The sequence below is a fragment of the Callospermophilus lateralis genome, chromosome 2, assembly GCF_048772815.1.
Source record: "Callospermophilus lateralis isolate mCalLat2 chromosome 2, mCalLat2.hap1, whole genome shotgun sequence".
Classification (NCBI taxonomy): Eukaryota; Metazoa; Chordata; class Mammalia; order Rodentia; family Sciuridae; genus Callospermophilus; species Callospermophilus lateralis.
In genome coordinates, this window is record NC_135306.1 from 209203094 (window position 1) to 209226453 (window position 23360).

Consider the following 23360-nt stretch of genomic DNA (forward strand, 5'->3'; position numbering starts at 1 on the left):
CCTGACTTTCCTTGAAACAAAAGCAGAAGGTAGTTTTGGAATGTTATGGCAAAAAGATAGTAGGAATGATGTGCAAAGTCTTGTACTTGCTTAAACGCACAGGGTTGCGAGTGCGCGCAGATGCAGAGCGGGGTGCGGTGGGAAACGGGTCTCAGGGTTTTGTGCCATCTGAACGCAGAGGGTCGGGTTTCCTAGACACCAACACTTAAACTTGTTTGGGAAGGGCAGGTACAGGGGTCGACCCCAGGGCGCTCTACCACTGAGCTACACCCCAGCCTTTTCTGTATCTTATTTTGAAAAAGAGTCTCACTAGGTTACCGAGGCCCCAACCTTGCAGTCCTCCTGCATCAGCCTCCCTAGCAGCTGCAATTTAGAAATGTATGATTCAGTTAAGGTAGGCGTGGTGGGTGGTTCATTCTTCAGAACCACCAAAAAACAAAACAAAAAAACTGCATGTGAGTGTTTTGTTGCATGAATAAGTCAGTGCGGATCAGTATTGCTCTAGTGGTTTCCTTTGAAACTGGCAGCGTATCTGCTGTTTGCTTGGGTGACTTTCATCTCTGTAGACCACAAGGGACAGAATCTGACGTAGGAAATTGTTCTATTTTGAATTAAGATGCTTATGCATTAGAAGCAAATATTTATTGTTGAAAATCTCTCTGTGTAAGTAGTTTGGGACTCCTTATTAAAGTACCGCTAGGCTTGAAGTGATGAGGAAAGATGGTCACAGGGCAAGGCCCTCATGTGGAAGGGCCTGGCCTTCCCAGGTGTGCTCTTGCATAGATGACACTCAGCTGCTACTAGGGCCATGTGTCCAAGGTGACAGAGAGGCAAAGGTGGGCACATCCCAGCCCTGCGTTCCTCACTGGTTGTCAGCTGTCACAGTGGTCCCCTGTTGGTTGACTTGGGACTTTGAGTGCAGGTGTGTGAGCGTGACTCCACATGTGCTCTGGGCTCCGGTAGCAGATGGCAGGCAGGGTCCTGCTGTCGTGCAGACCTGAAGAGGCCTCGACACAGAAAACACACTTTCACGCTCCGTGTGGGCCGCCTGGGGGATGGGTGCCCTCCTGCTTTCTGAAGTCGAAGCAGCAGGCAGGATTCCAGCCCTGGAGCCCATGTTGGCTCTCCTGAGTGGCACCACTCAATGGCCATCTCCCCTGCAGGTGCACCATTGACTGGAAGAAAGGAAGAAACGTCACTGTCAAGACCATCAAGAAGAAGCAGAAACACAAGGGGCGGGGCACTGTCAGGACCATCACTAAGCAAGTCCCCAACGAGTCATTTTTCAACTTCTTCAATCCTCTGAAAGGTCTGTCAGCAGGGCTGCTGGCTCTGTCCTGCACATGGTGTTGTGTGGCTGTGTGATGCGGAGTATTCCCAGCTGTCTCAGCAGGGAATGGCGGCCGCACCCCGAGTTGCGCTGGTGCCCAGGCGAGCATTCCAGGCAGGGTCTGGGGCGGTGGAGTAGGAGTGTCATCCGCAGGGGAAGAACAGGCTTTTTCTTACATCTGCCTAGCTAGTCCCAGCCAGGAACCTGTAGCTGCACTTCAGGGAAGCAAAGGGGCACCTGCTCCAATGCTGTTCCTCTGCTGCTTCCTGGGCACCCCTGGGGAGCCAGAGGTCGCTCTGTAGGACCCCCCTGACCTCTCATCATCAGGCCCCTTTCCTTAGCACACTCTTCCCTCCTGCCTCCACATCGGACACAAGCTGGCGCTGGCTCCTCATTGGCACATAGCATGTCATGCACATGGTGCGAGGGTTGGTTCTGCATCAGCACCAACTTTGCTTTTTTGTGGGTTTTTTTTTTTTTTTTTTTTTTTTTTTTTTCCTTGGTACTAGAGATTCCATCTCCAGCACTTGACTACTGAGCTAGGGATTCTACCCTGGGTACTTGACCACTGAGCTATATCTCCCATTCTTTTTTTACTTTGAGACAGGGTTTCAGTAAGTTGCCTAGGCTAACCTTGGAACTCACCGTCCTCCTGATGTGGCCTCCCAAGTTGCTGGGACAGCAGCATGGCCGTTGTACCTAGCTGCACATAGAGTTCTGCAGGGCACGAGTTAAATCCCTTTGTGGCATACATGCACCAAGCGGCCTGTCTGAACCCTCATAGGCTTTCCTCCTAGTGACCCTTTAGACTCTGCCCTGCTTTTCTGAACCTTGGCCTTTTCTGCAGAAGTTTGGGCAGCAGCCCATGACTGGGCAGAGCAGACGGGCCTGGGGCAGCGTCAGAAGTGGGTGAGATGGCCAAGGCTCCCTCAGCTGCCAACTGTCTGTTCTGTGCCGGTCGATCGAGCTTTCTCCTCTGGGTTTAAGACTTGGTTGTCAGTGTAACTCAGACTTGTTTTGCCTTTTCTTTTTCTAGCCTCGGGTGATGGAGAATCACTGGTAAGATGTGTGTTGTCAGAAGTCTTTATTTCCTGGGGGACTGCCTGCTCTTTCCCGCTCCCGTAGGCCCTGGGGTTCATGTGAAGTTCTCGCACCTGTCTGTGGCTCTCCACCTTGGCTTCAGGAATAGACATTATCCTTCCATCCAGCCCATTCCCCCTGGGGCGCTGATACCCTCTACTCTGAAACCTGTGGGCAGGAAAAGAGCCATAGGCCCACTTTGGAAATGCCTAAGCTCATTTTGAGTGGCTTTTGGGTGTGGTAGCCATCACCCACAAGTGCAGAAATTTGGTGTTTGAAGTCCAGTAAACCAGAAGGGAGGGGGATGGAGTGTTTATCCCACTGAAATGAGCTAACATGTTGGCTTTTCCCTCTCAGGATGAAGATTCTGAGTTCACGTTAGCCTCAGATTTTGAGATTGGACACTTCTTCCGTGAGCGGATTGTGCCTCGGGCTGTGCTTTACTTCACTGGGGAGGCCATCGAGGATGACGACAATGTGTGTGGCTGGGGACAGGTGGGGTGGGCTGTCTTGGGTACCTAGGCTCTGGGCATCTGCATGCAGGGAAGGCCTGTGAGCCTCAGATTTGCATGGCACCTGGACAGCAGCATGGGCCCCACTGGTTTCCTGTGTCTGGGAAACAGGAGAAGGGGGCTCCTAGAAGGAGCTGCAAGGAAAGCAGGTTTCTGAGGCTGTTGACCCCCATCACCTGGTTAGTCTGCTGCTGACTCTCCCCACCGTGCCCTGTGGAAGGCCGCCTCAGGGAGGTCTGGCCTCCCTGAGCAGTCATTGACAGTGGACTCACTCTAGCTGGGGCAGGACAGTCAGAGACCTCTGCTCCCACAGGCAGGCCCTGCGCTTTGCTAGAAGCCATCAGTGGTGGCCGAGGCCCGGGTTGCTCCTAGTGGTCTCAGTTGCTGGATGTGATTGGCTGTGAAGCCTCTGCTGTCTGCCTGCAGAGCTCAGGCTCCCTCCCTCCTGAGGTTTGCTGAGGCTTCCTATAGGGGCAGGAGCTCAGTGAGGATCCAGGGGCCTGGCCCACTTCCCACCTCCCTGTGTACTGAGGGTCCTCTGGCAGTGGCAGGAGGACGGGCCAGTCTTGTGTGTTGGGAGGGCGGTCTTAGACTCATGTTTGACTTGTAAAATACAGCTACCCAGCCAAGGATGAAGGTGGTCAGTGTGAGGACACATGGACAGTCAGCTCAGTGTTGGGTTCCTAAGGCCCAAACAGCTGCAGAAATGTAGGTCTTAGCTCCTGGTGGTCACTTGGAGGTCTTGACTAGCACTTTCCAGTAGCGTTTTCCTTTAACATGGAAATGTTTTGCCTGCTCTATCCAGTGTGGCTGGACTGACCACAGGGGCCATTGTTTTGACGCCTTGAAAATGACTCTTGTGACCAAGGCAGTAGTGTTTAGTTAGTGTAAGGGCAAGGGCTAGTGGACTTCGGAAAGCTCACTACAAGTCAGGTCTTCGGCTCTTAATCGTGAACCCATGGATTTGAAAGGTCCTGTGGGCAATGTTTGCTTCTGCTGAGCTTAGGAGGACCAGCTCCTCCTGCCCAGCTCCTTAGATGAGTCCTTTTCCTCCCCTTAGTCGTGGTATGCCTGTACCTTGGTGTCCTCCTCTGTAAAAGGAGCTGATGGCAGTGATGCCCCTTGTGCCAGGCATTTGGGTTTTAGCAGGTGCTGGTGTAAGAAGTGCCTTGTGGATGTTCAGTGCGGGAGGAAGGGCAGTGGTATGCTTGGTTGGATAGTCCTCAGGCCCACACTAAGTAGGTTCCACTAAGTAGGTTCCCTGAGCCTGAGAGGCTGGTGCTTGGATCTTGGGGACTTGGTGCATGAAGTTCTTCATGTGTGACTTTCTAAAGTGTAAGGTGCAAGTCACCCCACTGCCACTCAGGAAAGAGGAAGAAACACGTCTCTGTAGCCAGTTTCCTCGGTTGCTGTGCAGTGCCCGAGGGATGTCTGTGCCCGGGAAGTCTGGCACATGCCAGGTGCCGTGGCTCTGCAGTCCGCAGCCACAGGGTTGCATTCACCTTTGCCTCTGTCTTGTGTGGAGCTTGAATCTGAGTCTGACCAGCCGTGCGTTGGGTGGAGGCCGCGTCGACCAGGACAGCTGGCTGTAAGCGGAGGTCCTCCTCTAGTTGACTGTAGGGTGAAACACCAGGGCTTATTGCACTGCTTTTGGATAAAGGCCACTTTGCCCCTTGCGTGAGGTATGAAATGATACCAAAGTGCCTGCATGTGATAAAATTATGCTAGCAGTCATTTAACTCATCACGCTGCAGACACCTGTTCCTGGCAGCCCTGCTTCAGCATGAAGACCACAGTGGGCCCTGGGTCCAGCAGGCCCTTGCTGGCAGCTCCGTGGGCAGCCCTCCCCATCCTTACCTCTGGTCTTTGAGTGAATTTAGGTTTCCCACATCCTAGGAAAATGCAGAGCTCATGAGTACCTGGCCCCCTCCAAGCAGGCGGTGCGCGTCCCAGAACCCAAGCAGCCGCACACCTGCCTCCAAGTCGCTGGGGGGCCAGCACCGCACAGCAGCTGGGCGTCTGCTCTCCAGGCCAGACTGGTGGGGGCGCTTGGTGGGGGCTGGCGTCTAGGGCAGCATGACAGTGGTTTTCCACACCTGAAAAGGCTTTTTCATTTTCTCCCCCTCCAGTTTGAAGAAGGCGAGGAAGGAGAGGAGGAGGTAAGGAACCCAGGCAGGAAATGTCATCCTTCCCTCACGGTGTGAGTCACAGGCCACATGGTGCCCTCTCCCCATGGGGTACCTTTGACCAGCAGTTGGCTTGTGAAGATGTGCCTTAGAGAAGTTCCTGAATGGGTGTCACCTCCCTGTAAAGAAGCATGTGCCTTGCTGGGTTATCTGAGGGGGAGACGCCAAACGGCTTGCCTCCAGGGGAGGAGAGCAGCCCTGGTGGGCAGTGGCATCCACACCCTCCTTCTGAAACAGAGGGTTGCTTCTGCATAGTAGACTCCGGGAAGTCCAGCCTGCAGTTGACTCTCCTGGCTGACTCACTACTTTTCACACAGGAATTGGAAGGTGACGAGGAGGGAGAAGACGAGGATGATGCCGAAGTTACCCCCAAGGTCAGTCATCCTGAGGCTGCTGACCCGAGCGGTGGTGCACTGCTGGACTTGGACTGATGCCCCCCACTTTGGGGCAGTGGCGGTGCATGTAGTTGTGTGTGTGATTTTCTACTGAGAACACATAAAATGTGTCAGGAAAACATTTGGATGAGGAGCTATCTGGACCCTTGGTGACAGGTTTAGTACAGGTGTTCAGGAGAGAGCCTCAGGCCTTCCCACAGCCGCATCTCACCTGCAGACTCCATCAGCTGCGCACCTTTAACTCCAGATCTCACCTCTTAGGGATGATTAAACTAACCACTTGGCCCGCTTGGGTGTGGTGGGGAGAGATGTGAGGAGGAGGCTCTGAGGGCTGCTGTGGCTCAGAGGCAGAACAGTGGACGCGAGGACATCACCTAGCTGTCCTTGGGCTGGGGGTATTGAGAAGACAGTGCAGGTGTCTAGATGTGTCTCAGGTAGCATTAATAAACGACAGAGTTCACTGAGGAAATTTAAAAGGAAGGCGAGAGAGCAGCCCCTGGTTTGCCTGGACCTGGTCCTCCTGGGGCCTCAGGCACACACCACCATCCAGAGCTGCACTGGTGCAGGGCTGAGCTGCGGGCATCTCTGAGCACAGGGTGGGCTGTGGGCTGTGCCGGCACCTGGTGTTTCCGTGGCCTGTCTCCGACCAGCTGACCTTCCCTGTCTGTGCTGTTCGCCTGGGTGGAGTGTGCACTCGAAGCTGAGGGTGCGGGGCCGACATTGAGAGGAGCACGTGTGCACAGTGGATCCCTCAGGAGGGTGGAGAAGGGCTTCTCAGAAACAGGCTTCACAAATACCACTTGGCGAGCTTGGGGGACCCCCCTCCCGTAAAGGTTGCCCTGTGGGCCACAGGCTCTGCGCTACAGTGTGCTTGGCCATGGGTGATGGGCTCCCAGCCGCAGTCCACTTGTGGGAGCCAGGACGTGTAGCTGCCCTGTGGGCGTGTGGCGGGCCTGAGGCAGGTGTGTGATTGGCCGGGTGAGCACATGGTCTGATGTGGGTGGAGGGCAGGACTAGAGACACCTGCCAGTCCCTGTCCTCGGTTCCGTGGCCTGTGTGGTACTTGTGTCACTGTTCTGCAGGCTCTGTTCCTTCGTTTCTTCTCCCGTGTCATGTCCTCCCTTCTGTCTCTTCCCATGGTCGTTTCTGAAGGAGCATCTACCAGGTGGCTCCAGGTGGTCAGCATGGAGCGAGTCCCATGCTGACCCCTGCAGCCTGGTTTCGCTGCCCGGGTTGGGGCGTAGCTGGGGCACTGATGGCTGATGGGCTCTCCACCACATTCCTGAGTGCCCTGTCTCTGTCCCCTCACGTGCACCTGTCCAGGGTGTCTGCAAGGCCAGGATGGGGGGTGTGGCTGGTGTGGGGGTGACCAGGCTCTGGAACCGGGCACTGCACTGGCCTGCTGGAGGGACAGCTCTGCTGCGTTGAGTTGCCCACGTCCAGCACTCCGCGGCCCTTCTGTGTTAGGAGAATCGTGGCTGTCTCTTCCTGTATAATTTTGTGCATTTCGTTTTCTTTCATGCTGACGGTTCCTTTCAATTTTTTTCCCCATTTAGGTGTAATTTTTGTCTGTTAATCATTCATACGTTCCTAGGTAAGGTGGAATCCATTCGTACCTAACTTCCAAACTGCTGATCTGTACTTTGCCGTGTGATGGGGGACACAGAAAGTCGCCCTCCTGGCAGATGTGGTGTGCTGCAGGGTACACGGGCTTCCCAGGGGGAGTGCTTTGTGCAGGGCCCGTGGCTGGTCTTGGAAAACCAACAGGCTAGATCTGGCATCTTCCTGAGCCCTGGGTGGCACTGCTGGTGAAGGAGTAGCCCTGAGGCCTAGAGGCACTGCTAGTGATGGTGGTGCTGCTATTCAGGAGGGACCACAACAGGCAGCCCCAGGGGTCAGCATTTTTCAGAATCAGAATGACCCTGACACACTTGCTGTCCTCAGCCATACCGCTGTGGAGACGGGTCAAATGCTGGCAGTAGAACAGAACCAGTCATAGGTGGAAGTGAGCCATTGGGAGCTGCCTCCACCCATGTTCAACCTGGCAGCTCCCTTGGCCACCGGGGTGGTGGCAGTGGGGTTGGCAGAGATCCTTGCCATGCACCAGACCCTCCCCCAAGGAAGAGGAAAGGCGGGAGCAAGAAGTCACAGCAGAGCCCCTGCCCATTGGCATAGGCAGACTTTGGTTTACCAGGGGAGCCCTGGACCTGGTGCCCTATGAAGTCTTGCCATAGCACTTTGACCCCAGCAGCTAACCTGAGCCAGGCCAAGTGCATGTCATCCATCAGTGTTGAGCGTGTTCTCCCCAGGGGCCTGTGGCCACTTGGCTGTGGCCCCTGTCCTTGGTGCAGCTGGTGTAGCTGGCTGTGTTAGTGGCCTGGCCTGACGGGTATCCCAGAAGCCCAGCTGCAGGAGTCCCATGGTGGGCAGGATCTGGTCAGGTGACTGCCTTTGAGAACATTGGCTTCCTTCTGAGCAGTCGTGTTGGCATTGAGTGAGCAAGCTCTGATCAGAGGTAGTGACATGCGGGTGCTGGGTGTGGCCCAGGTGTTGAGCACTTGGTCTATGGCCCAGTATGCGCAAGGCCCCAGGTTTGATCCCCAGTACCAAAATACAAAAAAAAATAAATTGACGTGCAGGACACTGTTGAGGTGCACCTTAGTCTCTGCCTGTGTGTGATGTACACTTGGAGAATGTCCATTAATGAAACCCATTCCCAGAGTTCTTCCTGCCCACCTGCAGGAGCTGGGTGCTGCATTGCTCCGTAGCCCAGCAGGGTTGGGTCGCAACTGTCCTCATGCCCAGAGGGGAGGCAGCTCCTCAGACCTGGGGGCCCAGCACCAGCGAGGCCCACTCTTTGTCCTCCCTCAAAACTGTCATCTGCAACCAAGTCAGTGGGGTTTTTGTGTTTTCTTTGTTTTGAGTAAATGGAACCCAGGTCCTCTCGCACACCAAGCATGTACACTGTAGCCCTGAGCCACATCCCTAGCCTTTTTATTTTAAGATAGGGTTTTGCTAAATTACCCAGGCTGACCTCAACCTTGGAATCCTCCCGCCTCAGTCTTGATTTTATTTAAGACCAGTAGATGCACATTCTGGTTGAAAATTAACATGGATTCTCTGGTGTACCGTAGGCTAAATGACACAGTACTCTGTGTTATGTGACACTGGGTTTAATTCACGCGTACATAGGTATGTGGAGACTCCATCCGCTCAGAGACCTAGTTCTCCCTGCAGAACCTCTTGAATGGCTTTCTTTTATTTGCAGTGCCTGGGGTAGAACCCAGAACCTTCTGCATGCTGGGCAGGAGCTGTACCCCCGCCTGCACCCCAGAGCCTGGTTTCTGTTTCCTAGCCCAGTCCCAATGTGACAGCACACACCACACGGATGTCCTGCTCTGGCTGCACCTACACAGGGCACCCCCACTTCCTCACAGTCTTCTGTGTTGGGTCACCGCTGGGTTCAGCCTGGACAGACTGACAGCACTCAGTTACGTCTTTTTGGCCTAGGTGTGAGGCTGGGCTTGGGTTCCTTGGGCAGCCTGCTGGGCAGGTGAGGGTGATCTGCCTCCTAGAGCAGCTTGTCATTGTGCCAGGCAGAGAATTGGAGGGTGGGTTGCAATTTAGATCAGGGACTGAGGTTTTTCCTTGATGCTTTTATGCATCTGTAATATGTACTTTCTGTCCTTTAAGTGACTTCTCAAAGCATGAACTGTAACCCAAGCTTCAGTGGATAGGCTTACCTTCGATGTTTTTTAATCAATTGGGTTTGGTTTGGGTGGTACTGGAGATTGAGCCAGGGGGCACTTTAACACTGAGCTGTATCCCAACCCTTTTTATTTTCTGCTTTGAAACAGAGTCTCCATACATTGCACACACTGGCCTTTCACCTTACCATCCTCTTACCTAGCTCAAGTGGCTGGGGTTACTGGGATTACAGGCATGACCACCAGCCCTCACCACACATTCCTTTGAACCACATGGCACAGGCCTTTCCTAGACATTGAAGCTTATCAAGTTATAGTCAATAAATTTTTTAAAATCTTGGCTGCCAGGAATTGTTTGATATTTATCAATTACAGATTGATAAATATCCCAGCTCAGAAGTAGTTATTGTGAGATCATCATCATTTCTTAGGCTGTACTCACCTCTACGCTGTGTTCCTGGGGTTCTGGGTGGGCTTGGGAGGTGTGTGACTGGGAGTGAGTCAACCTGCCCCTCAGGCGGGGATGCGTTTCCTGGTGACTGTACAGGAGGGCAGAATGTCCCACTGCTGAGACTGGACGTGGGCGAGCTCAGCCACATGTGATGAGCCCCTCATCACCTGTGGGTACACCCTAGGCTGCTGCTGGGGCGTGAATTGCTTGGACGCTATTCCCAGCTAGTGAGAAAAGCAGCCCCTCTACGCAGCACGCTTTCCCGCTGAGGTTCATGGCCAGGACTGCACCTCAGCCATGAGGACTGTTGCAGGCCCCCTGTCTTACATGGAGCCCTGTGCAGATAATTAACTTGTGGCCTTGGGAGACTCTCTAATCTGATCCAGCGGGAGTCAGAACACCATGTCTCCAAGACAAAGTAGCTGGGCTCCATGGCCACACCTGTCACATCAGCAACTGGGAGGCTGAGGCAGGAGGGTGGAAGTCCCACGCCAGCCTGGGATACTTGGGTCCTATCTCAGAAACCCAGAGGGCCGGGGTGCAGCTCAGTGGTAGATTGCCCCTGGGTTTAGTCCCGAGTGTCCCGGCATCCCGAGGTCCCTGTGCAGCAGCCCTCTTGTCAGGTGGGGAGCTCCCGGGTCTTGGTCGCGTGTGGGTTGGAGGCGCTTGGTGAGCGAGCCACGTGGCTTTGGCCTCTCCAAGTCCTCTCTCCTCTCCTTGCAGAAAGAGCCCAGCCAGCCAGCGGAGTGCAAGCAGCAATGAGAGACCGCGGCGAGGGTGGCGCCCATGGCCGCTGTCAGGACGGGCCTGGTCCTGCTGCAGCAGGTGGACAGTGCTCACGACATCTAACGCGCTTTCAAGTGCATGACCTTGACTTTTCCTTTCCCTCCTTGTTTTGCTTAACTTGTACGGTGGCGACAGCACACTCCAGGACCCCGGGGGCTGTAGACCCCATGGGTGGAGCCAGGCGGAGGGCCTGCCTGCCTCCCAGGCCCCCTGATCTGAGGAGCCCACCCCGTTGCCGCCACAAGCCTGCTCAGAGCCGCCACAGCCCTGGCGCCGGCCGTCCCAGTTCTTAGAGTGTTCTCTTGCATTGTAGTCTCTAGGGGTCGGGTGGGTTGTGCACACCTCTGAGGCAGGAGTTAGGGGCCCATCCTCATATTTATTTATTCATTGATGCTTGGAGGACTTTGAACTCACACTGTTACTTATCCTTACCATAGTAAGACCCGCTGGTGGCTTGGCCAGAGGATGTGCTGCTGGGAGCACTGCTTCCTGCTGCTCTGCTGAGGGCAGGAGCTGGTCCTGTGACACACAGACCTACCTGGTGCTGCTGTTGGGACGGGCGGCAGCCAGAGGGCCAGGGTCCTGGTCCCCTCTGGAGGGGAGTGGGCAACAGTGGAGGTCACGTTGTTTTCTGAGTAACCCCACCTCTCACCCCACCACTCATCCTGTCTTAAAGCCCTGGGTCTGGTTGACCAGTCAGCAGCTGGTGTGAGGTTTCCAAGTATGTGGTGGTGCTGGTCTCTGGCAGCTGGGGACAGCCGTGACCAGGCGTGTAGAGTGCGCAGCCTTACCTGATAACACATTTGTACCTGAATACGGTGTTTTCAATTTGTACAGAATAGTTAGAATATTCTATTAAAGTTGTGAAACACGAGGCGGACGCTGTGTGGAGTCTTCCTTTGGTGCTCCTGCGGCGACCCACCTGTGTGGTGGGCCAGCAGGCCTGTCGTCTCCTGCACGTGCCCCCAAGGCCCATCTCGCTGTGTGCAGTTCTGGGGCCCTGGCAGGCCTTTTGCTGCTGTGGGAAAGGCTTTACCACGAGGTGTGCCTTGTGGGTCCAGGAGCCTCCCCTTGAATCCCGTGTTGGGTGCTTTCTCTAGGTCTCTTCAGATGTCTCCCTAATGAGAGGGGAAACTTTCAGCCCAGCAGGTGGGAATCCTGACCCCAACCCAGATGAGGCCACGGTAGCTGGTTGCTGCCTCCTGCAGCTGGCCCCTGGCTTGCCTTCAGCATGCCCTGGCATGGGAGAGCCAGGGTGCCCACTGCACCCCTTTCTCATCCCCCTCCTGTGAAGTGCGCGAGGCAGCTTGGCCTTACCTGGCCGCCTGTGGGACAGGGGCAGTATCCCAGAAGGCAGACCTACACGCTGACCCTTCTGCTGTATGGCTGGAGTGCCCTTGGGAAGGTCCTCAGGGTGTTGCCCATACTCCCTGGTGGCCCAGAGTGGTCGGGTCTCCAGAGCCTGCTTGTGAGTATGACTCACAAGTCATTTTAAGAAGAGAAGTCGCTGCGCCTCGGTGACTTTCATAGGAATGGTTACAGCGCTAGGGAGGAAGCCCCAATGGCCTGGCTGGCCTGGTCACAGCTGTGCTGAGGGCTACTCTGCAAGCCTGGCCCCTCCAGCTTCTGGACATTGTCATCCACTGGCCACACTCAACTCTCAGGGGACACTCAGCCTCACGGTGGGGGCAGGGGGAGTTGGAGAGAGGCTGCCTCGGGCCTCGGGCTGGTGGTAAGTAGCATGGTGTTGGGCACTGGTGGAGCCGCGTGTCCAGGGTCTGCACGTGAGGACGGGCCACCTGGTAGGGGTCAGGCAGATTGAAGCAGACTGGGGCCTCCTGCGTGGCATGCCCTAGCAGCAGGCCAGCTGGGTTCCATGATATCCTGGTGTCCCGGGTGCTGCTGTAGAGCCCTCTGAAGTGCACCAGGAGGATGGGAGCGGGAGGGAACTCGGGAGAGGGCAGGCAGTGAGGGAACTCCTTCTGGGGTGGCCCTTGCTGCTGTCCCTGCTGTGAACTGCTTGCCTGTGGCTACCAGTCAAGAAGCCCTATGTGATGGCCTAGAGGTGTGTGCGTTTATTTTCCCTAATAAACGCTGACCCCTGACCTCCCCTGCAGCTCCTGGCATCCCCTGCAGGGCCCCCAGCCCACCTGGGTGTGCTGTGCAAGCTGGGTTCCTGCATTGTGGCTGGCTGGCTGGCCACCACAGGATCAGGGGCCTGGGATCACGGTGCCCCAGTGTTTCCAAGAGCAGTTCCCTCGCGTGGGAGGCCCCTGCTGGAGACCCCACGACGCCATGTGGTCTAAACTTGAGACCCGGTTCCCACCCAGCTGTATACATTCTGCCTGCTCCCGAGGGTCACAGAAAGGCCCCAGGTAGCACCAACCTAGGTGTGCTCCAAGACCTGGGTGCATGTAGCATAGTTGTCACCACAAGCCCACCCGCCAGGTGCTGGATCCAGAGGTACCTGGGAGGCCAGTACCTCCTCCCCGGTCCTGGGGTACACCCCACTGCTCAGGACCTCCACCTCGGCCTGTCTGTCCTGGCCAACCCCAGGGTGGCCCCAGGCTCTGCTGGGGTTCCGCAGAGCCTGCCTGCCCAACTTCTCTTGAGGACGTCCCCAGCCCTGGCTGACACAGTGCTCTTTCCAAGGGCCTTCCTTCCCAGCACACTGGGAACTGCTCCGGTCTATCCCCACATGCTTGCCCCTAGCAGCCACCCCCTGGGGAGCTGTGTGCCCCAGGTCTGGATCTCCTGTGTCACAGGTGCAACCAGTGAGGCACTTCAGACCCCAGCTGAGCACCGCACTAGAGCTTCCACACAGCCACTGGTCAGCTCGGGGCAGGAAGTCCATGGGAACGGCCTGGCAGCTGGGCAGGGCTGGGGAGCACTGAGCAGGGGGGACGTGGGTGCCCCCGGTCAGCAGAGAACTCAGAAGAGGCTCAGTGAAGGTGTGTCTATGAAGTCACCCTGCCTTGTGGCCTGTCTGCTGTATGGGCTGCCACCTGTTTACCTTGGACAGGGGTCCCCGCAGAGGCCTGACCCCTGACCTCCCATGCAGCTCCTGGCATCCCATGCCCAAAGGATCCCAGGAGACCAAGTCCACCAGCCTGGCCCTCTGCTACCCATTGCTCACCAGATCTGGCCCCAGTGACCCCAGCCCCCTCTCCTGCCTGGATCTGGAGTTGCTCTGAGGTGGGAGTTGGGTGTAATGCCAAGAGGGAGCAGCTGGGGTGTGGGTGGTGGGCCCTGGGCCTCCCACAGTGGGTCCATCTGCCCCCACCCCCTAACCTGTTTGGCTCTGAGTCCTGCTGGGGAGGGGAGGGGTTCAGGGGAGCGCTGGGACAGGCGGTGGGAGACATGGCCATGTCTGCCTTCTGCCTCTAGCCCCAACACCTGGAGGGAGCTCTAGAGAAGGTGGGGACCCCTCATTGGGGCCTCACATTGCCAGAGGACACATCCCCGTTATGGGCGTCCTTGGCTCCCTGCCCGCAGGGCCACCCGCTGCCCACAGAATGGACTCTGCCCTCTGCAGGCCCTTCCAGCTGCCAGCACCTCTGGAGGGCAGACACCTCCCTCCCTGCCTGGGGCACCTCGAGGCAGGCCCCAGGAGCCATGGTGGACCTGCTGAGCGCCTTTCCCTTGGCACTTTTGGAAGAGTCAGACTCAGAGGCTTGGCCTGAAGTCACTGTCCCAGGGTGCACAGGCTGCAGAACCTGGAGCCCTTTCAGCCTCCTCAGCCACCTACTGAGACCAAGCCACCTCTGTGTGCCCAAGCAGAGCCCCGCCTGCAGACCCAGGCTGTCACCACTATGGCCCGTCACCACCTGGTCCATGCTGACTCAGCACTCTGGGAGGGCGGTGGCCGGATGTAACTTTCCATGACAACCCCAACAGGTGCCCAGGGCAAGCATTCCTGGGCTCCTAGGAGTCTGGTACTCCCCAGACCCCAGCGTCTGCCTCCAAGAAGTGGGGAGACCCCTGGTAGGGTCAGGGCTGCCCCAGCTGCCCTCCCAGTCTGGCAGAAGGCAGGCCCTTGGCCTTGGCCACCCGGGAGAGCACTGTGCAGGGGGTCAGAGGAGGCTTCAGGGCTACCCCTGCCCTGTTCCCTGCTCTGCAGGGAGGTAGGGGAGGGGAGCTGTGAGTTGCACTCCAGGCCCTGCTCTTGGGGTCCCCTCAGAGGCAGAGCTGGGGACAAAGGGGACCCTCAGTACATTCAGCAAAAGGCTAGAGAGGGGCTAGGCCTGGACACAGCTGGAGACAAGGGCTGGGGTCAGTGAGAGGCCCTCTGAGAGCCCCCACTGTAGAGGAGGGGTGGGATGCAGAAGAGATGCTCAGGTCCTGGTCCCCAGGTGTCTAGGGGAACTTGAGGGGCAAGGTAACCTGAGTCATGGCTGGGCCAGGGATCATTGTATTCCCAAGAGAGGCAGTAGGGGCTGCAGGGGAATGCACCCCTGCCGGCTCCTCCCCAGGGACACAGGAATGTGCCCAAGCCTGCTCCTCCCTGGCCTCCTGGGTCAGAGTCCGCCTCCGCCCTCACAGTCCGTGATTTAGATGTCTGAGCTGTTGGGCAACTCTGTCCCCCACAATGCCATGTCCACTCAGGGGCCAGCTGATCCAGGGAACCCGGCCTCTGGCTGTCTGCCTGGACCTGGAGGTGTTTCTGTCCTTGTCCAGACCTGGCCGGGGAAGGTCAGCTAGTGAAGGCAGCCTAGCCCAGGGATGCTGCCCGGGTCCCAGCTGGCCAGATTCCCCTGCCCACCACATAAGAAGTGGGCAGGAAGGGGGAGAAGGACAAGAACTTCATGCAGTTTGATGAAACTGGGAGATGCAGCCAGTGTTTCTCCCCTGCCCCCGCCGCCCCCCCCAACACACGCACACAGTGTTAAGGCTTGGAAACCAGAGCTGGGTGCTGTCGGTCTGCAAATGTAGCCGGCCTGGAAAGGGGACAAAGTAGGGGAGGCAGAGGAGCCTGGGCCAGCCAGCCAGGAGGGAGCTGGTGCCCATCAGCCTTACGGGCACCCTCCTTGCCCACCCTCAGCTTTGGGAGGGGGTGCTACCGACTGCCTCTGCTCTCGGCCTGAGGAAGGTGTTACTTCCTGGTCTCGAGGGGCCCCCAGATCCTGTCTGTTCAGGCTCCTCGGATCTCCTCTGCCGTGGGGGCCTTTCTGCCTCACCAGCTGCAGCCTCTGGTACCCACACATCATCCCGACCTGAGCCTGGCTCCAGCCCCACCCTGGGCTGCTGAAGAAGGACCCCAACCAGGCAGGTGGGAGGTCAGGGTGTGCCGGGGCTGCACTCTAAAGGCCACTGGGCTCCAGGCCACTCCATATGGCTCTGCCTCTGTCTTCACGTGGCCTTTCACGGGTGGGCACTCTCCTCCTCACGCTTCTCTTAGAGGACACTTGGGATGGCATTTAGGGCCAACCCGGTAATCACTCACATCTCCTTCCTAAAGGTCACACTAACATATTCTGGGGATTGGGACACGAACATGTGATTTGGGGGCCACCATTCAGCTCATGATGGGCTGATAGGAAAGGAGAAATGACTGTCAGGGAACAGGCCATGCATATCTGGAGACATGGGCACAGAAAGCCCCAAGGAAGCTGGGTGTGGTGGCATATGCTGTCCCAGCGACCCTGGAGGCTAAGCAGGACGATGGCAAGCTCCAGGCCAGCCTCAGAGACCTAGTGAGGTCCTGTCCTAGAACAAAAAAATAGAAAGGGCTGAGCGTGGAACTCAGTGGTTAGGCCGACCCCATGACGCTGCTGGGTGGGCACCGCACAGCCGGCTTGCCTCCTGACCACCGCTAGCAGCCAGCGCCGGGCACGCTCGCTAGGTGTGCGGTGTCACGCCTCCGCCTCCGCAGCTTCCTCCTCGCCCACACCGGCTCCCGGGTCATTCTGCCTCGCTGGCTCTATCCTCTCAGGCCACGTGGAACAGATGGCACCGTGTCTGCCCTTTGAGACTGGCTTATCAGCATGGTGGCCGCCTGCCCGGCTGCAGTGTGTCAGCGCGCCCTTCCAGGTGGAAACCTCCCTGTCTATCCTCCGCCCTCTCCGTCCCCGCTTTCAGTTCTGTGACCACGCGGCAGTCCTGTTTAAATGTACAAGGAGACGCAGGTGCACTTATTTTTACTTTAGACAGGGTCTCACCGAGTTGCCCGGGGTGCCTTGGCCTGTGATCCTCCCGCCTCAGCCCCAGGTAGGTGTGCTGACAGCCACTGCAAAAACCAGGCCTGTGGATATTTTTTAAAAGGATCAAAGGCCACGTCGTCCTTGGTGGGGACAAAAGAGGTTTTAGCCTTTTTCCTTACCTTTTGTGTCTACAACTGGTAACTTATTTTGGTAATTCTTTTTTAGTATTTATTTTTTGGTTGTAGTTGCACACAATACCTTGACTTTATTATGTGTTTTTTGTGGGGTGCCAGGGATGGAACCAGGGCTCTGCCCCTGCTGGGCGAGCGCCCTACCTCTGAGCCCCAGCCCAGCCCCTGGTCATTCTTTACAGTAGGGAAGAACTCACTGGAAACTCCCGTGGAGGCCTGTCCCCCACCTGCCAAAGCGGGAGCCGGGCAGGGCAGGCGGTGAGCAGACATGGTCTCTGTGCCTGAGGAGCCCCTGGGGACTGGCCACCCTCCAGGATGGGGCCACCTCAGTCCCTTCCTGCTTTGTTCATCCATTCAGTTCTCTCCAGGGTCCCCTGCTCCTCAGCTGGCAGCTCCTCCCCGTTCTGTGGGCGTCACAGGTGTCAGACAGGACCCTTCTTCCCTAACCCTGGAGGGTCCACACCATCCTGTCCAGCTGTCAGGTGACTCCACCCCAGCTGGGCAGAGGTGCCAGCCCTGCCCTGCCCTGCAGTGCCCCTCGGCTGGGCCCCCCTGGACGGCCAGGGCTGCTGTCTGGAGCACACAAGGTGGACGATCCCCTGTTGGGAGGGAGCTTCAGGACACTCCCACCGCCTGTCCCAGCGCTCCTCAGATGTCCCTCCCCAGCAGGACTCAGAGCCAAACAGGTTGGGGGGTGGGGGCAGATGGACCCACAGCGGGAGGCCCAAGGGCCCACCTCCCACACCCCAGCTGCTCCCTCTTGGCATTGCACCCAGCCCCCACCTCAGCAAGTTCGGATCCTGGCAGGAGAGGGGGCTGGGGTCACTGGGGCAGATGGGCCATTTTGGTGAGCAGTGGGTAGAGAGGGCCAGGCTGGTGGACCGGGCCTCCTGGGGTCCTTCTTGGCGGTGATTTCCTTGCAGGGTGCTGAGGCATGAAGAGGGCACCCTTATGCCCAGGAGGGGAGGGTGTCATTGGAAACTCCCGTGGAGGCCCGTCCCCCACCTGCCAAAGCGGTTTCACTGGGTAGCAGCACTGTTTGTCTTTGGGTCCTCAATACCTGGTGAGGTGGCACCTGTGCTTCAAGGCTCCAGGCAGGGGGCTCAGGGAGCCCAAGATGGGAGTCACCTCCGGGGCCTAAGCCACGGTGACTGAAACCAGGTGGGGCAGGCCTACCCGCCTCCTGCCCTGGGCCTCTCACTTTCCTCAGGCTGCGGCTGGGAGGAGAGAGGACCAGGGAGGGCCTGAGTCACAGTCCCTGGCTCGGGTCACATGACTCCGACCCCCAGCCCCCAGGTTCCTGTGTGAGCAGCTCGGCCCGAGCAGTAGATGCAGGGTGCCCTGGCAATCCCAGGAGGCTTCCTGGAGGAGGAGGCGGAGGAGGAGAGCAGGGGTCCTCGCAGCAGGGGAACAGGAGACTTTCCTCAAGCCACCCACAGGAAGAGGTGGAATCCCGCCCCAGGCACCCGGCCAGGCACCATGACACACAGCTTCCTCACAGGCCCCAGATTGCCCTGCTGGTTGGGCGAGTGCCTGAGGGCTGGTCTCGTCACCACGGGAAGTGACCTCACTCGGGAGTTTCAAAGAGGTGTCCCCATTCCGCCCACTGCTGGGCTCCAGCACCAAGGGGTCAGGGAGCTGGACAGGTCAGTGACTGTCCAGGCCGGATGTTTGGGGACCCAGTCTGACCTGCTGCTGCCTATGGTGGAGGCCCTCTGCCCAGGCTCTGTGAATCCCGGATGCAGCTCTCAGATAAATATTAGTAAACTTGGCTGGGACTGACACTGCCTGACCCCACCAAGTGAGGCAGAGCCAGCACGGCCTGTCCAGGTCTCAGCCACAGGGGCAGGAGACTGCAGGGGGTGCAGAACGGGCCTCGGAATGCTGTGTGATCCTGGCTGGGTTGCTTCACCTCTCTGAGTGCCACTCCTGAGTACACATCTCCCTCTCCAGCACCTGCCTGGCCAAGAGCCCTGGCAGACCTGCTCCTGGGAGAGCCCAGATCCACACCAGGGCCCTGTGGCCAGCAGGAAGTTGGTGGGTCCTGGTCTCCAACTACTGAAGGACCTCTGGGCTCTGGCCTGTCAAGCAGCCTGCGAGGCTCCCACGGTCCTCACTGGGTTCCTACACAGAGCTCTGCCTCCTCCGCATCCCTATCCCCAAGAGCCTAAGAAACAGGGTCCACAGTCCCCATGCTCCAGAGAGGGCCCTGAGGTGGCCCATCTGGGGCACGGGACGGGGCCTGGTGGCAGTGTGACAGTTGCATGTTGCTGCTCCTGTTTGAGCATTTGTAAGGGGGTAACTGCTCCCAGGGTGTCACCGAGGTGGAGGTTGGGAGCAGCTCCCAAGGTCCTAAGCAGAGGGCTTTGGCCAGGCAGGAGCCCAGGTCATCAGCAGTGGGGGTCCTCGGGCTTCTGGGTGGGGCTGCTGACGGTGGGCCTGCCCCGAGTCCATCGGGAGCGACACACCCTACCTGGTCTGGGCTGTGAAGAGAGCCGAGGGGCCTGGGCTGGGCTGGCGGGAAGCCCGGAGAGGCCCCCACCAGGCCTCACGCCCTGCCCCACGCTGTCCCTGTCCAGTGGGGGTGAGTTTCCCCGAGAGTGCAGGGCTGGGGGGAGAGGAGCAGGGGCCTCCGCAGCAAGCAGGGCGGCTTCTCGCACTCGCCTCCTGGGGCCCCAGCGTCTCCCCAGCCAGGCTTTTTCACCTAGAGGGTAGAACACCCACTTCAGGTGTGCCCTGGGCTAGTGGGTAGGCTGGGAACAGTGCTCAGCACACAGGTACCACCTGGCCTTGGGGTCTCCTCAGGACTTCCAGCAGAGTCCTCCAAGCTGGAGGTCCCCTGCCACCTATTCCCATGTGTGCCATGCCCCTGCTGGTACCTGCAGTGAAGTGGGTCCCCCCCCCCCCCCCCCCCCCCCCCGTCTCTGGGGTCCCAGCACCAGCCAGGCCTGTAGGTGCTCAATCAATGCCAGGTGCCTGGGAGGCCGAGCTCCACTGGCTGGTTCTGGGAGGGGGAGGTGAGCTGGGGGGGTCTGTTGGGTCTGGGGGTTCCAGGCAGGGCACTGGGCACCTGTGGACTTGTAGTGACTCTGCCTCTCGTCCCTTCCCCTACCTCCCACTTCCCAGAGGAGACTCTTGCCCAGCCTGTCTGCTCGCAGCCCACGACCTGCACAGGACAGAGCAGGACAGTGACCAGGCTGCTGGGGGAGGGCCCAGGGAGAGTCCACAGCCTCCTGAGGTCTCCCCTAGCATGATCCTGTGTTACCCCCGCCCACCTGCGGCTGACCAGTCAGCCGGGATGCCTGCAGGGATGGGGAGCTCACTCCCTATTAATGGAGGGTCCTGCAGGGGAATCTCTCGTCACCCACCCCCTCTGGCCTGCTCACCCCACAGGTCACAGGCAGGACCAGATGCCTGGCCACGAGTCCTTATGCTGATGTTCTCCACAGGCCAGAATCCTGGGCGCCCCACTCTGGGTCCACCCACCTGGCCCTCCCACACCCACCCCACCTGGCCATGCTCCTGGCCCTCTGTGCCTGCCCAGCTCCTTTCACTCCTCAAAGTGACCCTGAGGCCCCGATCCTGGACTGTGCTCTGGGAGGTTAAGGGGCTGGTCCGGGACACGCAGGGTGGGGCAGGGTGGGTCCAGGAACTTGGTTGTGTGCTCTGTTATCACTTCTGAACTTTGTAGTGTCCTGAACCCAGGGCCGGCCTTTCACTTTTGCCAGTCTGGCAGAGCAGGAAGCTGGGGAGGCCGTTCCCAGCCTCAGTGTGGGACTTCCGGGCAGCACCCCTGCCAGGACTGCCCCTGGTGGGGGCCCTGGGACAGCCTGGCACCCCCACCCCCACCCCCACCCCTGGGAACCGGGAGCTGGCCTTGGCTTCCGGCTCCTATTAAGCCCTTTAAAGGAAGACGATGAATGACAGCCTGGCTGCCCGGCTGCGAGGCCAGGAGGCATCCGCCCCCGTGGCCTCTGGCGGTCAGGCTGGTCCGGTGGGCATATCCCTGCTGGCCGCCACCCCCTCTACCCCCCTGGCCTCTCGCCGGTCTGGGCTGCATTATCCCTGCCAGAGTCCTCTCCCAGCTGGGGACACACACGGGCCCCCGGAGGAGGGTAGCTGTCTTCCTCCTGCCGGTTGCGGAACCCTTCCCATGTGCTGCCTGAGCTAATAACGGTCACTGTCCCCATTTGACAGAAGGGAAAACAGGTTCCGGGGGAGTCCAAGCGCCGTCCCTGGGTGCCAAGATGCTCAATAAGGCCTGCTGGGGCAGGGCCATTTTTGGAGAGCGTCTGGGGTGACCCCGAAAGCGACCTCGAGAGGCGCCGCGACCCAGAGCTCTGGAACGGCAGGGCCAGATCTCGGGTCGCCTGGGCGAACAGGTCCCAGGCCTACTGTCCCCCTTCCCGGGCTAGTCCGGGGCCCGCGGGCGCTTCCCCGCGGTGAGTCACCGCGGGCACGGCCGGCTGCAGCGCATTCCTCCGCAGGGCCGGCGCCCGGGGTGGGGTGGAGACCGCGAGTCACCCTACCGGGCCGGGCAGCTGGGACGTCAGGAGCAGGAGAGGCTGGGGCAGGCACGCGGAGGCCAGCCCCGGAAGGCCGGCGGGGTGGGCCCAGGGCGTGGCCTGCGGGGGCGTGACGCGGGGCGGGGCCTACATAAGCGCCGCGCCGGGCCGCGAAGCGCACAGCCGGCGCCGCCACCGCCCGAGCGCTCGCCCGACATGAAGACCCCCGGCGAGGTGCTGCGCGAGGGCGAGCTGGAGAAGCGCAGCGACAGCCTGTTCCAGCTGTGGAAGAAGAAGCGCGGCGTGCTCACCCCCGACCGCCTGCGCCTCTTCCCCGCCGGGCCCGGCGCGCGCCCCAAGGAGCTGCGCTTCCACTCCATCCTCAAGGTGGACTGCGTGGAGCGCACGGGCAAGTACGTCTACTTCACCATCGTCACCACCGACCGCAAGGAGATCGACTTCCGCTGCGCCGGCGAGAGCTGCTGGAACGCGGCCATCACTCTGGCGCTTATCGACTTCCAGAACCGCCGCGCCCTGGAGGACTTCCGCAGCCGCCAGGAGCGCGCCGCGCCCGCCGCGCAGCCCGAGCCCGGCTCGGCCCGTGCGCCCTGAGCCCGCGCCGCGGTGAGTGTCGCCCGCGCGTCCCGGACGGCGTCGGGCCGGGGTCTCTGGGGAGCCCTTGGGGTGTGAGCCGTGACCCTCAGCCGGAGCCCCGCGCCCTGGGGAAAACCCCAACTTCCGATTCCGGAGGGAGGTTTTGCTACCTTAGGGACTTGGCACCGCACAACCCCAGCGTCTCGGGGGCGCGGCAGGAACCGTCCCTTGCCCCACTCGCGTCAGGATCTCGGGGACCCACAAGCTGCGCCCCGACTCGCTCTGGCACGCCTGCCTGACCCAGCCCTCTCCCCACAGAGCCACACCGGACCAGTCTGACCGAACCGGCCGCAGGGCCGTGTTGGGCAGGAGCCCCAGGGTTGCCCGGGACGGCGGGAGCTCGGGCGGGCGGTACACCCGCTGACCACGCGAGGACAAGGCGCCGCTTTCCTGCCCGGTGGAGGAAGACCGTGCGTGCGGAACCTCGCCCCGCTGCGCGGGCGCATTAACTTATTGGACTATCTATGTATTTATTTTGATGTTATTTGTTGTCAAACGTTCTGTCTTTAATATTTTGTTTTTGCAACCATGTGCCATTCCAAATAAATGACATGACTTATTCTTTTTCTACCAGCCAGTCTGGGCAGTTTCCTGCTGGGAGGGTGGAGGGAAGGGCTGCAGTCCCAGCCCTGGCCAGCCGGAAGACAGGAAAGTAGCTTTGAATGAACATTGTCATTGCTGGGTGGCGTCCAAAGCCTCCCCAGAGGCCAGGAAATGCCTTGGGTGTGGCCCTGGCTACCCTCTACTCCTGGGTGTGGTGTGAGGACAAGACTGGTGGCTATGCCCACGTGGGAGTCCACTCACTGCCTGTCCCCAAAGCCAGTGCACCTCCCCCAGACCTGAGCTGCTGCTGTACAGGGAGGGGCGGCTGTCCTCAACTGCCTCCTCTTGCCCACACACCACCTGTCCAGTGGCCAGCCAACAGGAAGGCCTTCTGGCTGCCTGCCCCAATGCACTCCTCTTGACCCCACCCTGGGCTGGACCATGATGGCTCAAGAGTCCAGCTGCCAGTCCTCCTGGCCAGTGCCTGAGACATGGGCCAGCAGGTGGGGATCGTGTTCCCAGGCCATCTCCGAGGTGGGGCAGGCTGGCCCAGGACTGACGTGGGTGGGAGCCCTGAGAGCTCACTCCCAGGGATACCTGTCGGGCTGTAACTCCTCTGTACCTGGCTGTGTCCTCTATGAAGTAGACGCCGAGAATCGGTGTCACCTGGCCCCCGGCCGGCAGGGCACAGGGAGTGGGTCACCTCCCCATAAGATCAAGGGGTAGAGGAAGAGGGAAGAGACGCCAGCTGTTCCCAGGCTGGGGGGCTGCCTGGTGAAGGGCAGGGTGAGGGAGTGGAGGACCAGAACTGAGCTCTAATGCCTGTCGCTGACCCTCCATGTGGGGGGGGGGGGGGTCTCAGGCTTCTCAGGGGACCAGA

General features: G+C 59.2%; 2 protein-coding genes across 6 annotated transcripts in view; both read left to right on the forward strand.

Annotated features, from left to right (window-relative positions):
* Nap1l4 (nucleosome assembly protein 1 like 4) overlaps positions 1–11321 on the forward strand; it is a 32795-nt gene extending 21474 nt beyond the window's left edge. For 3 of the 5 annotated variants that reach the window (XM_076847763.2, XM_076847764.2, XM_076847765.2), the window contains exons 10-15: positions 1164–1309; positions 2367–2389; positions 2768–2905; positions 5052–5081; positions 5426–5482; positions 10385–11321. In XM_076847763.2, coding sequence (XP_076703878.1) covers positions 1164–1309; positions 2367–2389; positions 2768–2905; positions 5052–5081; positions 5426–5482; positions 10385–10423 — 433 coding nt within the window. In that variant the 3' untranslated portion in view covers positions 10424–11321. Of the gene's footprint in view, positions 1–1163; positions 1310–2366; positions 2390–2767; positions 2906–5051; positions 5082–5425; positions 5483–7059; positions 7098–10384 lie in introns of all 5 variants that reach the window. The other 2 variants (XM_076847767.2, XM_076847766.2) reach the window with 2 other exon arrangements.
* Positions 11322–21453: 10132 nt separating this feature from the next.
* On the forward strand, positions 21454–22340 carry Phlda2 (pleckstrin homology like domain family A member 2). The gene is made up of 2 exons (XM_076844868.2): positions 21454–21907; positions 22196–22340. The coding sequence occupies exon 1, from the start codon at positions 21500–21502 to the stop codon at positions 21893–21895; it is 396 nt and encodes a 131-aa protein (XP_076700983.2). The 5' UTR covers positions 21454–21499; the 3' UTR covers positions 21896–21907; positions 22196–22340.
* The last annotated feature ends 1020 nt before the right edge of the window (positions 22341–23360 follow it).